This window comes from Triticum dicoccoides, chromosome 6B (assembly GCF_002162155.2).
Source record: "Triticum dicoccoides isolate Atlit2015 ecotype Zavitan chromosome 6B, WEW_v2.0, whole genome shotgun sequence".
In the NCBI taxonomy this organism is placed as follows: domain Eukaryota; kingdom Viridiplantae; phylum Streptophyta; class Magnoliopsida; order Poales; family Poaceae; genus Triticum; species Triticum dicoccoides.
Genome location: NC_041391.1, coordinates 667,755,270 through 667,771,870, shown reverse-complemented (window position 1 = coordinate 667,771,870; position 16,601 = coordinate 667,755,270). Strand labels below are relative to the sequence as shown.

Sequence of the window (16,601 nt, the reverse complement as noted above, 5' to 3'; positions counted from 1 at the left end):
ATCCACCATTGTACACAAAAGTTATGGGCAGGCCAAAGAAAAATAGGAAGAAAGATCCAGAAGAGAAGAGTGACAAAAATGGAGTAAAGAAGGTGACCAAGCATGGTGTGACCATGCATTGTTCAATATGTGGAGCAGCTGATCATAACAAAAAAGGACACCATAATCATGTTGATAATACTCCAAATGAAGAAGCTGCTAGGGAATCTGAAGAAGAGTATGATGATCCATCAATACTTGCTGTAATACACTCGTACTCTTATGCTCACTCCCATATACTTTTTCAGATTTAGGATACACTAAGTTCATACATTGCTTATCTTGTGTAGAACATAATGCCACGCAGGGTATACCCACGGCTGGATCCAACACAAACACCTGATTGTATGGTGTACAAGATGCAGGAATAGGCAATCATGATTTCACTAATTAACTTGTACACACTCATAAATCACTAGTATGTGTGCTCGCACTTGCTCTGTCTTAATTTTTGCAGGAGAGGTTCACGCACCCACCCCCTAGGGAATTTGGTCCCTTGCCTGAGAATTTGGTCCCTTGCCTGAGTCTACATTTATTGCAAATGCTAGAGAAGCAATGCCAGTAGGCAGAGTGACAACAGCAATGGCTAGGGGGAGGGGGAGGAGTCAGCAAGCAGCACCTGCAAATGGAGAGGAAGCAGCTGAGTCAAGTCAGCAAGCAGCAGCTGCAACAAGACCCAAGAAAAAACAAGCAAGAGGGGGAGGCAGTGTAGGGAGAGGAGCAACAAATGCTGCAAGAGGAGGAGGAACTGCTGGGAGGGGACGAAGAGATGTAGTAGGCGAGGCCTTTTCCAACTTTATTTTGCTTTGGTTTTCTCAATACTCAGACTGTATGAAACTGTATTTTGCTACGCTTTGGTTTATGCTATGACAGTGCTAGTAGTTCAAGAGGCCTCCCAGATCAATATTAATTAAATTTCTATGATTTCTGTAATCTGGTTTCAATTGGTTTATTTTTGAGATTGTTTTGACAGTGCTTAATTTGTAGAACTGCTGCTGCAAAATGTATTTAATCTGTGTCGTCTGATGCAAAATAATAGAAAGAGCAAAAAAGGTAGGCTACCTGGGATTCGAACCCGAGATCAGCCAGTGATAGATGACACCACATAGCCAATTGGGTAATGATAGGATTCTATTACATTTTCCCGATCTCTCCCTTTTCTCTCATATAGTGTGCATCGTCTCTTTCCTCTCCTCCGCCGCCGGTACGACAGAGGATGTCCATTGGAGGGCGTGGCCGCGATGGCGCGCCGGCGCCTGGCGCGGGCAGCTCCAGTGCCGGCTCAAGGCGCCGTGCAGCCGGTTCTGCGTCCGGCGGGTTCGGGTCATCGTCCCGTGCCTCTGGGTCATCGTGTAGCCGCTATCTATAGTTCAGTAGCCACTATCTTCAGTTATGTTCAGTTAACTAAGCTATGGCTATCTTCAGCGCAAAAAATAATAAACCCACGGGGTTTTCTGCAAAGTGACCGCGTGCACGCCCCGCTGGACGGCCATGGTAGCTGACATCAGGCCCATGCCACGCTGGCGTCACCACATACGGCTGCGTACGAAGGGAGTGACTGTATTTGCACTGTTTTACAAGTTCAGTGACTACAAATGCGTATTTTGCAAGTTTGTGCACCAAAGTGACCATCTAGTGCAAGTTCTAAGACCGCGGGTGTATTTACCTCTTTAGAAAATTCGTTCGTTCCTTCTCATTGAAATAGCGCCGACAAGAAAAAAAATAGGATAGATACTTGCATGCGTTGCTCATCTCGTTTGCACATAAACAAAATACATTCGTCGACGGTGTACATCAAAAAGATGCTTCCGTGTGACTACCAATACTGTTGCAAGCATTCTCATCACGCCCCCACAAGCATCACAAAGGAAAAAAAAAACAATCCTGCCTCTAACAAAACATACAGAGTTTTTCAGTAGACAACCGAATCTTGAAAGAAAATTGGTGATTTCTATGGTCAGAACTATCGAAAAGATCCAGTCGATTGCGCTGGCCTCCATACATAAAATACGCTCAAACATTTATGTTAAAGTTGTGTCGAATACAGTGTACAAGATAGGTTACAGTTGGACTCTGAGTTGTATTGTGTTTACATAGAATATAGAGTTGTGTCATAATAGGACACTTGTATCCTAGGCCTCTCATATATAATGAGGGTAGACACACGATGTAACCTATGCCAACATAATAGCACAGAAACGCAGGGAAAGCCAGCGGCATGTGCCGGCGTCCAGGGACGACCGGGTGCGGTATTCTAGCGGTGTCATGGGGAGAAGCACCCATAGTCAGGCCCCGGGATGTAACCATATCGGTGAACCTCGTTAACAAATCTCGGTGTCATGCTCGTGTGATTGCTTGGTCCTCGGATGATCAATAGTATGCCTCGGATTTAATTCTAACAATTTAAAGACATCATGCATCCCTAGCTCAAACACTGCATGCTTTTATTCAAGAGACCTAGATGGCTAGATGTGGTCAGCCCCAATACCCATGGGAGCCAAGTCCTCCCTAGGTGAAAAAGCAAATTCCACACAAGACATAGCAATGCATATCCATCATCCCTCGCCTTCTTCCAGAGCAGCCCGTAACACATTGTCAGCCACGAAATTCTCGTGCTCATCCCACAGACGGAATACCTCAAAAACGGTTGTTTGACGGAAAGTGGCCAAGTTTTTCTACATTATTCATTGGCAGCGGCATGCAAAAAACATCTATCTTGGGAACAAAAACAAACAACATCCCATTTAACAACAAGAATACAAAAAACATAATAGATTCTATTACCTTATTCAATGACCACATCATTTTGTCCCCATCGTACTGCCTAGTAATCGCGTGGAGCATACACACTCCGGATTCATCCCTGCAAAAAATGGCAAACAAACATGTCATCTCCACCAGGTGTCCACTTACAAAAACATTGGGAAACTTACAAACATTCATTTACCTTATGAAGATGTCGCGGGTTATCTTCGGGAACTTGCGCTTCCATCTGTCAGCTGGACAATGCCATTTCGCAAAGAATTCATTTAGACAGCTGAACAAAGCTTTGGGAATCTGTGACACGGCCTCCTGGTGGGTCGTGTGTCGTAGCTCTGCTCCCGCAACTTGGGCACACAATCCGCCGTCACCACTGCTTGGACGTCGATCGCCACTATCCGCTCCCACCGCCAGAGACCTCATGCGACGTCACCAAGCACGCACACCTGCTCGAGTTGCTTACCACCTAGTTGTGCCAGTAGTGCCCACGCTCACCAAGACAGAGAACGCACACACCACCCAGCCGTTTTCCGGCGAAATCGAAGTGGATATCCCTGTCCCCGAGGAGCATCAATCGGGCGGCGGCGGCCAAGGCCAGGAGGAGAAGCCTGGCACCGGTACCGGCAGCGAGCACGTGATGATGCAACTGTTCAAGTTCATCGCGTTGAAGCTCAAGGGTGGTCGCCTTGGCAAGGTGATGAAGCCGATCGAGCTTGTAGTCAAGGCGTCGTGGAAGCTGCTCGCCTGTATACTTGGTATGCATGTCGAGTCCTTCATGTCCGTCGACGCCAACCATTAGAAGACCACGATCCCATCGGTGTCCGAGTTGGTTAGCTCCGGCGCTAAGTTTGCGCCACCAAGGGCAACATGTCCAGTGCGTCAACTATCGCCTTCAGCCGCAAGACAGCGACACTCTACCTCCCCGCGGTGACCCTCGACGGCAACACGGAGGTTATCGAGGAACGACGAGGCGACCAAGTTGTGGAACGGCATGAGCCGGTCGGTGCAACACTCCAAGGTGCCAACCATGGACAAGGTTATCGAGGACGAAGCGGTTCATCATGCGCAAGTACGTGCTTAGCTCGTGGAAGATGCTCACCTTCCTCACCGCCACCAGCATGCTGCTGCTCACCACGTTGCAGGCCTTCAGCTCAGTTTACATGTGCTCCCGATGGGGGTTAGGTGACGTCATCACCGTCATATCGGGGGCGGAGAGTCCCACGCCGTCTCTGTCCGTCATGTACACACATTAAATACTCCATGTTCGTGTCCGGTAATATCGCATACGTCCCAAATCCCAAAGCAAACGAACGCATACCAGGAGCGAGCGAGCTCGTCCACGCCAGGCAATTTCCGCATTTCATTAGTGCTTTTGTAGCCTCGATCACATAAGCTAGTAGATTGTTGGAACTTTTGTTGTTTGCTCTACCCTCACATTTTTTTATAGAAGTGTGTCCCCTCTTTTGTAAATATAATATTAAGGGCCTGTTCTGATCTCCTCCCTCTCCACCAAAGTTCGGGAAAGCGCGCTTAATCGAGCGCTTATGCGCGCCTACGCGCAAGGCGCTGGCCTACCGCCTCGCATAGGCCATGTGCGCTCGTAAAGGCGCGACGCGCGCCTAGGCGGAGCGCTTTTCTCGCTGAGGCGAGCTTAAGTGCGCGGAACAGCGCGGAACGGGCGCTTAATGGCGCAGAACGACGAGAGGGGATCCATCGGGGAATCGGGATAAAGAGGCAGGGAGCCACGGGATGAAAGGCAGAGGGTCAAAATCGAGCCCGTGTTAGGGTTAGGGTCTCCTCTCCTCCATTCCTCGCGCCGCCGGACTCTCCTTGGGGCCGCGAGACTCTCCTCGCGCCGCCGGCAGCAGCACGCCCTCCGCCCTGGATCTGAAGCTTCTCCTCGCGCCTCTCCTGCTCGGGCCCTCCCCCACACCTCCAGTTGCTGGCCTTCGACCTCATCCCGCCGTGGATCTCGCGGCCTGGTCTTCTTCTCTTCAGGCAGGTGAGCCCCCAGATCCCCATCAATCCTACCTTCTCCTGCTAGCTTCTGCCTGTTGCTGCTTTGCTGGTGCTACTAGTTGCCGCTGAAGTGATGTTAGCTGCTGCTGTTTACTAGTAGACAAAGTAGTAGTAAAAGTAATACTTGGTGCTGTTGCTGTTTACTAGTAGACAAAGTAGTAGTAAAAGTAATACTTGGTGCTGTTGCTGTTTACTAGTAAAAGTAGTAGTACTTGGTGCTGTTGCCTGTTGCTGTTAATTTGCTGCTGCTAGCTGCTACTGCTGTTTGATGCTGCTAGCCTGCTACTACTTGTTTGCTGCTGATGCTAGCTGATGCTGATGCTGATGCTGGCTGCTGCTGCTACTTGTTCGTTGCTAATGCTAGCTGCTGCTGCTGTCTGTGGCTACTAGCTGCTAATTTGTGTTGTTGACTTGTTGTTATAGGATGTCAACATCAGAGAACACCACCGCCCAAACAGAGTCCGAAAGGCCGATAGCTCTGAAGAGGAAATCCAATGATGTTATGGGAGATGAAGGAGGCATTTAACAACTTGGAGAGGAACTACAAAGATACTATGGGCATTGTTGAAAAGAAGATGAATGGAAGGCTAGATTCTCCACTGCACATGGCCGCATATGTGTTGAACCCACACTATAGTTATGCAGATAGTCCGTCTTTACCACTGCAAATGAAGGATTTCAGGAGTGTGCTGAACAATACTATGCAAATGATCATGATACTTGCATGCTGGTTGTCAATGACGAGTTTCTGAAATATGAAAACAAAGAAGGAACTTTTGGAAAGAAGCTTGCAAAAGCATGTGAAAATAAAAGCTACAGCCCCGGTATACTTGCTTGCTCCTGCCCACTAGTTGCTACTCTTTTCTTGCTGCTGCTATTGAAGTATTGATGCTTGTTCCTTGCTGCTGCTGCTACTATTGATGCTTGTTTCTTGCTGTTGCTGCTGCTATTGATGCTTGCTTCCTGCTGCTGCTGCTACCATGCTACTGCTGCTGCTACCTTGATGCTGCTGCTAGCCTGCTACCATGCTACTGCTGCTTTTTGCTGCTGCTACTACTAACTTGCTACTGCTATATGTTCTCCGATTTCTAGTTGGTTGGTGGAAGCTTTATGGAGGAGAAACACCAAATTTGAAAGAAATGGCTATGAGAATCCTCTCTCTGACCTCTAGCTCTTCTGGTTGTGAAAGAAACTGGAGTGCATTTGAATCGGTATTATCTCTTCTCTCAATTTTGTCTCCTCATTTGTCTCTCGTTTTTGTTTTTAAATATGCTCATGCAAAATGATGTTTAATATGTAGATACATACCAAGAGAAGAAATAGGCTCACAACGGAGCGATGCAACAATTTGGTCTTCATAAGGTTCAACAATAGGATGTTGTCTAGGAAACAAAAGCTCCTAGAGAAGAAGAAATGGGATGTGCTCATTAGCACCGATGCTACCGAAGCTCAAGGATTTCTATTTGAAGGAGGGGATGATTATGCAAGCGTTGTTTATCTTGATGAGGAGGATGGAGGTGTTCATCCGGGTACGGGGATATCATGGGATCTACTTGGTGAAGCAATGGGAGCACAAGAGCAACTCCAACTTCGGAGGAGTGCAAGAGTGAGAGACCTTGAGGAGGAGGAGTTTGAATCCGATCATGATGATGAGGAGATAGTGGATGAAGATGAGATTGAGTATGAGGATGATTGAGAGGCATTGAGCATTTGAGCTAGTGATCATTGGCTCATTGCATGATGGTTGGCAGCATCATGCCATTAAGTGATCAAGTTATCATGCATTTGCATTCATGCATTTGTCTTTTGTTTGTTATTTGTTATGTAAGAGACTATGATGGAGTGGTCACGGGTGAGACTATTGTGGATCGTGGTCGTGGTACTTTGGTTTGGTAGCACTAAGCAAGTTTAAGACTTTTATTTGTTATGTAATATGCTTGCTTGTGAAGTTGTGAACTTGTGATATGTTCTACCTATTACATTGCTTGTTTGCTACTTTGCTAGTTTGCTTTGATTGCTCATTCAAGTTGTGAACTTGTGATATGTTCTGCCTATTACATTACATTTTACATATATGAATGATGAATCTGATATATAATGCTTTGCTTGCTCCTTGCTTGTTGGTTGCTGCTGCTAACATCTTGTCATCTTCTCTATGATGTATTTAGCTGTTGCACAATGCATTGGAGGGAGACGATCAGAGGACAACATACAAAGAGGCAGGGGCAACATATTGGAGAGAGAACAAGGTTATAAACTTATAATTGTACCTCCAGTTTACATTCTAGCACTTTTTTTATGTCAAACTGCTCTTTTTTGCCCATATCCGTACAATTATATAGAAAACGCATAATTGCGCCTAATTGCGCCTAATCACGCCTAAGCTAGAAAAGCGCAAGTAGGTGGCCAAACGCATAATTAACGCCTAGCGCTTTCTCAAACTTTGCTCTCCACGCTTCACAAAATCCTGGAGCAGATACGAGCCGAACGAAAAAGCAGCGAGAAGCTAGCTTCAGGAAGCAGGGATCGATCGCAGTGTAAAATCGTGAAGCAGCCTCGGCCCAGCTGCACCGATTTGTGAAGCTGGAGCTGGCCGATATTACAAGCGAACTGCCACCGCCAAGTCATACGAGCCGAACTGGTACGCTCGATAAACTGATAGTTCCACGTTCCCTCCACTGTGCTCTCTCGCTACTCCTCTACAAGGCCGATTTTGGGCTGCCTCCAGTCGGCCCAACTAGCCCAAACAGGCCACAACGCTCCTAGCTGGGCTATAGTGACGCGAGAAACTACAAATCGAGCCGAACAGCTTTTCATCGCTGCTTGGAGTGAGAAGCTACTCTGAGAAGCTGAATTTGTGAAGTTTTGGGAAGCTAGAGGAGATCAGAACAGGCCCTAAGTTTATTCCTAGTAATATACATGCAGTAGGAGCCTTTCTTACTGTGACAATAGTAAAGAAAAATGACAGATAGTCCGGATAACGAGATTTCTCTCACATATATGCTCTGGATTTGGGAGAGGCCAGACTGTCCGGACGATTGAATTTTGTGGAGCTTACTGAGCGCCTATTTGATGTCCGAACATACCCAAATCGTATGAGGGAGAAATGGACTTCGACCTTCAAAATGACCTTAATCAATATTTGTTTAGTTCATTTATATATGCATTATAGGCTGTAGTAACGCACGAACGTTCTTCTATTTTGCTTTACGAGCGTTATTTGTAAGGCAACCCTTCACCTGTGCTTCAAATTTGAGGCTTCTTTTGGTTCATAGGATAGGATTACCATAGGAATAGGAATCTTGTAGGAAATGAGATGACATGTATCTCAAATCCTATGTGTAGGAATAGGAAACAAGATGTCATTTGATTGACACCAAAGGAATTTTTTCATTGAGTCTAGGCTCTTTTTTATTTTGCTATGAAATGTGGAGGATAGGAACCAATCCTATGTAGGAATAGGAATCCATTCCTATGAACCAAAGGGCTCTAAAGGAAAAAATCCTATAAGAATCCTATCCTCTGGAATTCCTATGAAATTCCTCTAAACCAAAGGAGGCCTGAAGCTGTATACAAGGTAGGTGAGAGGGTCATCCCCAGCCGTCCATCCGGAGCTGGAGTTTGCATCCCAGCCGTCGATTCGCGATAGAGGCGACGCCGCACCAGCGAGCGCGTCCTCTGCCCTGGCTGGCTACCACCCACCCCACCACCCCCTCCCCCGGGTCTAAAAAAATCCAGAGCCTTCCCCCATCCCACCCACCATCCCAATCCGACCAAACCCTAGGAAATCTGCCGGCCATGGCGATGTCGGATCTCGCGGCCGCGGTGATCTCCAAGGCCAACGGCGGCGTGGACGGCGAGGAGCCGGTGGAGATCCGGGAGGTGTGGGCGGACAACCTGGAGGCGGAGTTCGCGCTGATCCGCGACGTCGTCGACGAGTTCCCCTTCGTCGCCATGGACACCGAGTTCCCGGGCATCGTCTGCCGCCCCGTCGGCGCCTTCCGCTCCCCGGCCGACTACAACTACGCCACCCTCAAGGCCAACGTCGACATGCTGCACCTCATCCAGCTGGGGCTCACCTTCTCGGGCCCCACGGGCGAGCTCCCTGCCCTCGGCGCCGGACGCCGCCGCTGCGTCTGGCAGTTCAACTTCCGGGAGTTCGACGACGAGCGCGACATCTTCGCCACCGACTCCATCGAGCTGCTCCGCCACAGCGGCATCGACTTCCGCCGCAACGCCGAGCGCGGCGTCGACGCCCGCCGATTCGCCGAGCTGCTCATGTCCTCAGGTGTTGTGCTCAACGATGCCGTCTACTGGGTGACCTTCCACGCGGGATACGACTTCGGCTACCTGCTCAAAATCCTCACCTGTAACAGCCTCCCAGATACACAGGCTGGGTTCTTCAAGCTGATGAAGATATATTTCCCCACCGTCTATGACATCAAGCATCTCATGAAGTTCTGCAACAGCCTGCACGGCGGGCTGAACAAGCTCGCCGAGTTGCTCGATGTGGAGCGTGTTGGAGAGTCGCATCAGGCCGGGTCCGATAGCCTGGTCACGTCTTGTGCGTTCTGGAAACTCAAGGATTCCTTCTTTGCTGGATCAACCGAGAAATATGCAGGCGTGCTGTATGGGCTCAATGCAGAGAATGGTGTCAGTGCACATTGATGGATGATGCTCCCTTTGAATAGCTCTGTGAATGGGTTGATTTAGGACAGAAAGAGGTGGCGAGTGAGCTAGCAGGCAAAATGATGACCAACTTTGTAGGTTGAGCTTGTCTCACTCAATTAGTCAATTCCATTTTGTTGGATGTAATTTGAACGTAGTGTTTTTCAGTTATTCCCATTGAACTAGTGTTTTCTGCTTATGCTGTTAGCTTTCTCTTGCATATTACTTAAATAGAAAAGTATCACCTCTATATCTCCTGTTTGACCAATAACTTCAGTCCAGTTCAATATGGCAAAAAGACTCTTTTGCCATTGATATGTTTAAAACCTATATGTAGGTAATAGTACATCTAAGTTTTCAGAGACATACACTATATAACACTACAAGAGAAAATGCCACCATCCGTGTTCTGATGTTCACATTATATTCCTCAAGGCTAATATTTTAATTACCCAGTCAATATGCAAGTAATAACCACTGTCCTTCTGGAGAATGCCACGACATAATTTGCAATGAGAATAAGTGTTAATCTCCATTTAGATCTCAGTAATTATTATGCAAAGTCTTTTCTGATGCTGTCAGCAAGATAGCATGATTTTGGTAACCATAATAGCAATTTGTAGATATGTTCACTTGATTGAAAAATGTGTTGCTGATGGATTTTTTTGACTAAAGTGTTTTGTTATCTACTCACGAGTTTTCTAATATCTACTTCCTGCCTTGTGCTGGCCGATCAATTTCATGCGTGAGGTCCTGCATTTTTTTTACTACGCTGTTATTGCTAAAATATTTCAAATTTGTTCATACTGTTTTTTTTTTGTTCATTTGTAGCATGTACGGATTATGCACAGGAGTTAAAGTCCCAGTAATTTAATTTCATCCTGAACATGTTTTTTCATGATGCGATGCTGTAGATGCTAATTACCTCTTATTCTCCTGCGGGACTTGGACTTGGTATCTACTCCAAAGTACATTCAAGAGATATGCATAAGATTTATTTACTTTCTTTGCCAACAACCGACTAAGTAGGAAGGGGTCAAAAAAACAAAACAACCGAGCAAGTAGGAGAGTTCTCATCGCAAGTTACATCCTTTGACACATTCTCCTGCTTTGAAACCTGTACTATTAGATTGTTGATTGCTTTTGTGCTAACACACTCTTCTCCTTACTGAGTTGTCTTTTGGAGGTAAACGGCAGGACTGGTGGCTTTGCATAATTGAGGGGTATAGTTTGCCATTGTTGCTGTTTGCATCCAGTCAAAGAAAAAATGGAGACAGTATCTGCATTTAGCAATTAAATCTCCATTTACCCTTTTTCACCTAATTCACTTACATGCTTACTTTTGCAGCTCTTCCTTATTGGTGCAGGTTCTAGCAGATGATCTCCTGGAAGAAAATTAGGCTTAGCTCAAATCAGTTGCATCCAAACTTTATATATTGTTAAGGTTAGATCATCTATCCTAATTTGCTTCAACTTGTTTTATTCATTATGAGCATACTTGGTTTAATTTTTTCTGTGAAGGATCTTTACTTTGTCGGTTCATTAAGAGAGCTTTGTCGGTTCATTAAGACAGCTAGTCTAACCGAACTCTGTAAGGGGACCCTACAAAGTACAGACCGCCGAATCTTGACAAGGTTAGTTAGCGAGAATTTTTGCAAAATTAATCTTCCATGTTCTTCATGATGGTGCCTGTGCACATTGATGATGATACTCTCTTTGAATTATAGCTCTGTGCATGGATTAATTTAGGACAAAAAGAGGTGACAATTGAGCTAGCGGGCAAAATGATGACAAGTTATGTAGGTTAAGCTTGTCTCACTCAATTCCATTTTGTTGGATGAAATTTGAATGTAGTATTTTTTCAGTTATTCTTGTTAAACTAGAGTTTTCTACTTATGGTGTTTAGCTTTCTCTGCACATTAATTAAATAGAAAAATATCGCCTTCATATCTCAGACAAGGACTCCTCTGTTTGAACGATAATATAACACCTTTAGTCCAATTCAGTCCGGCAAGAAGTGCCAATTTTTTGCTCTTTTGTCATCGATATGTTAAGAACCACTCTTGCTGCATTGGTAGACTGGGGTGAAAGTACATCTATCTAAGGTTTCAGAAACGTGCACTTTATAACATTACAAGAGAAACTTCATCCTCCATGTTCTGATGTTAATGAGGATATTCCTAGGCCAATCTTTTAGGGTGTGTTTGGATGGTGGCCTGGGCGTTATGCCTGGAAAAATTTCAAGCCTGGGAGCTGCCTGATACGTTGGTGTTTTCATGCCTGGCCAGGCTAGCCTGGACTCGTTGTGTTTGGTTCATAGCCTGGCCTGGTGAATTTTTAAATGGGCCATAAAGTGACAAATGAACATGCAACGGCTGATTAGCCTTGGAATTGACGCCCAGGCAGCTGAGTTTGAGCGCCAGGCTACCCGTTTCAGATGCCTCGCCCAGGCTAAGCAAAATGCCTGGAGAAACAACTCAGGCTAATCAAGGTCCACCTGAACCAGGCCAGGCCAGCATCTGTTTCTCCAGGACATGAAACAAACACAGTCCAGGCAGTCCCCAGGCAGGCTCCAGGCCAGGCATTTTTCATCGAGGACTTGATCCAAACACGCCCTTAATTTACCCAGCCAATATGAAAGTAAATATAGCACTGTCCTGAAGAACAGTATCACATAATTTGGAATGAGAATGAATGTATCTTATTATTCCAATCACACCATCTTTAGCTATTTATTATTTGGTAATTTCCATTGAGATCTCAGTTATTATTATGCAAAATGATTTCTAATATTTTCTACAAGATAACATGATTTGGTATCTGTAATAGCAGCTCATAAATATCACCACTTGATAGAAAAATGTATTGTTTATGGATTATTTTTTTGGCTAAATTGTTCTGTTACTCGGTAGTTCTAAACTTCTAATATCTATTTTCTGTCTGGTGCTGGCCAATCAATTTCATGCGGGAGTTGCTGTAATTTTTTTCTACATGTGATTTCAGTTAGAGATATATTTTTTTGATACTGCACACAATATTTCAAATTCATTCATACTGTTGTAGTGTTATATATGTTCACATGTTCAAGTACAGATCATGCACAGAACTTGGAAGTCCCAGCAATTTAATTTCATCCTGGACATGTTTTTTCATGATTCGGATCAGTATAAGTAGACCTGCCTTCTGCTATTTCTGCTGATGCTAATTACTCCCTTCATTTCTGTATGCAAGGCCACTTCATATTTTTATGTTAACTTTGACCATTAATTTTACCAACAAAAAGTGAGTTATATGCCACAAAAAGTATTGTCATTGGATGCACATTTCAAAGAACTTTCCGATGATATATTTTTTATAACATATAACCCATATTTTGCTGACCAAAATTACAACTTAAAGTTTGACACGAAAAATGAAGTGGCCTTGTATACAGAAATGGAGGGAGTAACTTACTATATTCAAGAGATATGCATTGGGTTCATTACTTCATCTACTTTTTTTGTCAACAACTGAATAAGCAGGAGTTCTCATCACAAGCTGCATCCTTTGACACATTTTTCTGCTCTCAAACCCATATGACTATTGCTGATTGCGTTGGTGCTAACAACGTCTTCTCATTTGATTATGGTCCATTGCTTAAATGTGTCTTTTGGAGATAAAAATGGTAGGATTGATGGCTTTGCATAATTAAGATGTGTAATTTGCCAGTGTTGCTGTTTGCATCCAGTAAAAAAAAAGGAGACAATTTCTTCTCTATTCTACATTTAGCAATTAAATCTCCATTTGAATGGAAGAAAGCTAGGTTTGGCTCGAATCAGTTTGCATTCAAGCTTTAAATATTGTGAAGGGTTAGACCATCTTTCCTAATTCGCTTCAACTTGTTATATTCATTGTGAGCATAGTTGGTTTATTTTCTTTTCCCGAAGGGTCTTTACTTTGTCAGTTGATTAAGAGAGCTAGTCTAACAGAATTCTGTAAAGTGACCTTATCAAGTACAAATCACTAAAGCCTGATAAGTTTGGGTAGCAAGAGATTCACAATATAATCTTCCATGTTTTGCAGGTATGCCTCGACACGTACTTGTCTAGCATGTCATTCTTGAAGCGGGTGCAGTTCTGGCATTCTACTTATTTTGCCAATCTGTGCATATTTTTTACTGAAGGAGGCTACATTGTGTTACTGTATCAACATGAACCCCTCCATGTCATTGTTATCACCAAGGTGCCAGCAGCAACCATCTCCAACAACGAGGTAATTACTTTTTCAAATGTGTAATGCTTGTGAAGTAGCAATGTATAGCGTGGTTTTCTAAGGATGACTGGAAGACATTTTTATTACTGATCTCCACATAGATATCTCTATCCAGCAAGAGGAAACATGTCTGGTTTAACATTCTAGATGTCTTCTGCCAGTCATGATTGCATCGACAAAATATTTTCTGAGGATTACTGGAAGACATTTCTATTACTGATCTCTACATAGATATCTCTATCCAGCAAGCGGAAACATGTCTGGTTTAACTTTCTAGCTATCTTTTGCCAGTCATGATTGCATCGACAAAATATTGTCCAATTCACATTCCATCCAACCTCCGATTCCCAATTCGTCCCTTTGCTGATTCCTCATGATGGCACGAGAGAGCGTGACCTATGGGCCAGTCGCACCAGATGATGATGACGGTCGCTGTAGCTAGTCCACCTGTTTCAGGTTGTGATCCTGGTGGTCCATCGATAGTTCCTGGTGTCTTCTATGCCTATGCCTATCAAATTTGTATCCCTACTGCGCAGAGACACAACAAATAATTCATAAAATGGAACTGCATAATTCCAAGCCTCCAAGGTAGATAAGTAGAATGAGAAATATACTATTACTACTCATCCTTTGCTTATGTCTTGCTCCTTATAAAGGCTTGGGTAGTAGGCAGTGACATGAAGTCTTTCATCATCCGGTAGGTCAATAGATAAGAATCCATCGGTTATGAGCTTGGTCCTCTGGTAGGTTAGGGCTACAGCAGCTTTATCATTCCCTCGAACAAGATGAATTTGCTCATGTCGTTATTTGCGTTTAATCAAAGAAAATGGAAGGGGACAACATCTTCTCAATTGTACATTTAGCCCTTTTCACATGACTCATTTACATGCTCTGGGCTTTTGGCACATGATCTATTGCGCGAAAGAATTAAGCTGAGCTTAATCAATTTGCTTTCAAGCTTTAGATATCAATAAAGGACAGACCCAGTGCATAGAAGCTCCCACACAAGGTGGGGCCTGGGGAGGGATTAAGCTTTGGATATCAATATTAGGCCATTTTTCCTAATACACTTCCACTTGTATTCTTTGTGAGCATAGTTGGTTTAATTTTTTAATAGGTTTGTCCTTTGTCAGTTTATAAACGAGCTAGTCTAATAGAAGTCAGTAAAGAGAGCTTACAAAGTTCATAAGTATATATGTCCCGAGCTATTGCTGTTGATGCTAATAAACTTAATAACTGAATAAGTAGGAGAGTTTTCTCACTGCAATTTACATCCTTTGCTGCAAAATCTAAACAGGTTCAGGGCAATGTTATTGCTTCTGCACCCTACTAGTCATTTTGATTTGCAACCTAGTAGAATATTAGACGGTTGATTGCTTTGGTACTTACAGGCTCTTATTATGGCCGGGTCATGGCCAGTTGCTTTAATGTATCTTTTGGAGATAAAATGACAGATCATTCAGCACTGATGGCTTTGCATAATTTAAGGTAATGGAGGGCTGTAATTTGCCTGCATTGTTGCGTTCATTCAAAGAAAAATTCGAGGCAGTATATTCTCAATTCTTCATTAAGCCCCTTCCGTTATTCATTTACATGTTCTAGCAGACATGACAATCTCATGCGAGAGAACTAGGCTTTAGCTCACATCAGTTTGCATCCAAGCTTTAGATATATCAAGGTTAGACCATCTTTCTGTTCCATTCAACTTGATATGAGCATAGTTGCTTTTCCTTTTTTATTTGTTTATTAAGAGAGCTAGGCTGATAGAAGTATGTAAAGAGAGTTTAGAAAGAACAGATCAATGAAGCCAGAAACTTTACAAAATAATCGTCCATGTTTATGCAGGCTTGCCTGGCACTGTACTTGTCTAGCGGGTCATTCTCAATAAAAAAGTGGGTGCAACCTTGGTGCTCTACTCATCTTGCCAAGTTGTGTGCATGATTTGACTTACAATGCAGTTTCAATGGTTCAACAGGACCATCATTGCATTACTCTGACCGTGGCAATGCTCATCGCCAGCAGTAAGGCCTACCATCTGTAGCGACAGCTTGGTTTTCAACATGTGTAACACTTGTGCAGTTGTAAGATGTGTAGTGTGGATGCTAAGAATGACGTTTCTGTGACTGATATTTATGTAAGATGTGTGAAATCTCTAATCCTTGCATAGTGTTTTATCACAAATTATGATTTGGCAAAGTTCAGCAATCCACAGTTGCTAGCACCATTTTCTGTTGATTGTGGGTCGAAGGACTGTTGAAAGCCATTTATTTTGAGTGGAATTCCAAGCCATTGTGATGATCAACCTTTGGTCAGGTCAGATGCATCCTTGTGATCTTGTCGTGCGCGGCATCAGTGATGTGAATCTGTCTCCTCTTGTTGTACTAGGAACAAAGAAATACTAATGCCCGATGGATGCTTCCTACTCCTAGATGACATGAGAGCATGGCATATGAGATTGTGAGAGCCCTGCAGCCAGAAAGCAAATACCACATCTATGCTATGAGAGCATCCTGGCCAAGAAAGAAAATCCCGCCTCGATGCTTTCTAAAGATGGCATGAGAGCGTGCCATATGAGACCAATCAGAGCAGTAGAGACTGAGGGAGAGTAGCTAATGTGGTGGGAGTAAGAATGAGAGGCACGACGCCTGGCTGTGCAGGAACGTTGTGATTCCACAAATGCATAGATAATTCCTAGTGCCTTCCATGCCCATTCCTAATCATGGACTCAAAATTACCATATGGTCATTAGAATACTTAGGGGTGCGAAGTAAAATGAGAAATAGACTACTCTTTTTCTTAGAGATACCCGGCTTCTTATAGAAGACTTGGTGCTAGACAGTGACATGTAGTCATTACTCCTCCGG

The 16,601-nt window shown here is 44.1% G+C and overlaps 2 protein-coding genes across 8 annotated transcripts; both read left to right on the top strand.

Annotated features, from left to right (window-relative positions):
• The first annotated feature begins 5,473 nt into the window (after positions 1 to 5,473).
• LOC119326763 lies at positions 5,474 to 7,255 on the top strand. Its single transcript, XM_037600379.1, has 3 exons — positions 5,474 to 5,642; positions 5,911 to 6,029; positions 6,119 to 7,255. Exons 1-3 carry the CDS (start codon positions 5,543 to 5,545, stop codon positions 6,512 to 6,514), a joined length of 615 nt encoding a protein of 204 aa, XP_037456276.1. The 5' UTR covers positions 5,474 to 5,542; the 3' UTR covers positions 6,515 to 7,255.
• A 1,268-nt stretch (positions 7,256 to 8,523) lies between these two features.
• LOC119323420 (probable CCR4-associated factor 1 homolog 7) lies at positions 8,524 to 15,942 on the top strand. 7 transcript variants are annotated; one of them, XM_037597082.1, is made up of 9 exons: positions 8,524 to 10,709; positions 10,854 to 10,930; positions 11,008 to 11,120; positions 11,214 to 11,285; positions 13,549 to 13,737; positions 15,129 to 15,225; positions 15,343 to 15,415; positions 15,583 to 15,629; positions 15,713 to 15,942. In XM_037597082.1, the coding sequence occupies exon 1, from the start codon at positions 8,617 to 8,619 to the stop codon at positions 9,484 to 9,486; it is 870 nt and encodes a 289-aa protein (XP_037452979.1). In that variant the 5' UTR covers positions 8,524 to 8,616; the 3' UTR covers positions 9,487 to 10,709; positions 10,854 to 10,930; positions 11,008 to 11,120; positions 11,214 to 11,285; positions 13,549 to 13,737; positions 15,129 to 15,225; positions 15,343 to 15,415; positions 15,583 to 15,629; positions 15,713 to 15,942. The 7 variants fall into 7 exon arrangements, with proteins under 7 accessions (XP_037452979.1, XP_037452977.1, XP_037452975.1 ...); XM_037597080.1 differs by having other exon boundaries at positions 11,056 to 11,120; positions 15,583 to 15,942; XM_037597078.1 differs by having other exon boundaries at positions 11,214 to 11,280; positions 15,583 to 15,942.
• The last annotated feature ends 659 nt before the right edge of the window (positions 15,943 to 16,601 follow it).

Bases quoted from the DNA above. Each gene is read 5' to 3' on its own strand.
- LOC119326763 (XM_037600379.1), top strand. From the start codon at position 5,543: ATGCTGGTTGTCAATGACGAGTTTCTGAAATATGAAAACAAAGAAGGA. The intron at 5,643-5,910 runs GTATACTTGCTT...TCCGATTTCTAG, and splicing joins AAATAAAAGCTACAGCCCCG to TTGGTTGGTGGAAGCTTTAT. The intron at 6,030-6,118 runs GTATTATCTCTT...TTTAATATGTAG, and splicing joins ACTGGAGTGCATTTGAATCG to ATACATACCAAGAGAAGAAA.
- LOC119323420 (XM_037597080.1), top strand. From the start codon at position 8,617: ATGGCGATGTCGGATCTCGCGGCCGCGGTGATCTCCAAGGCCAACGGC.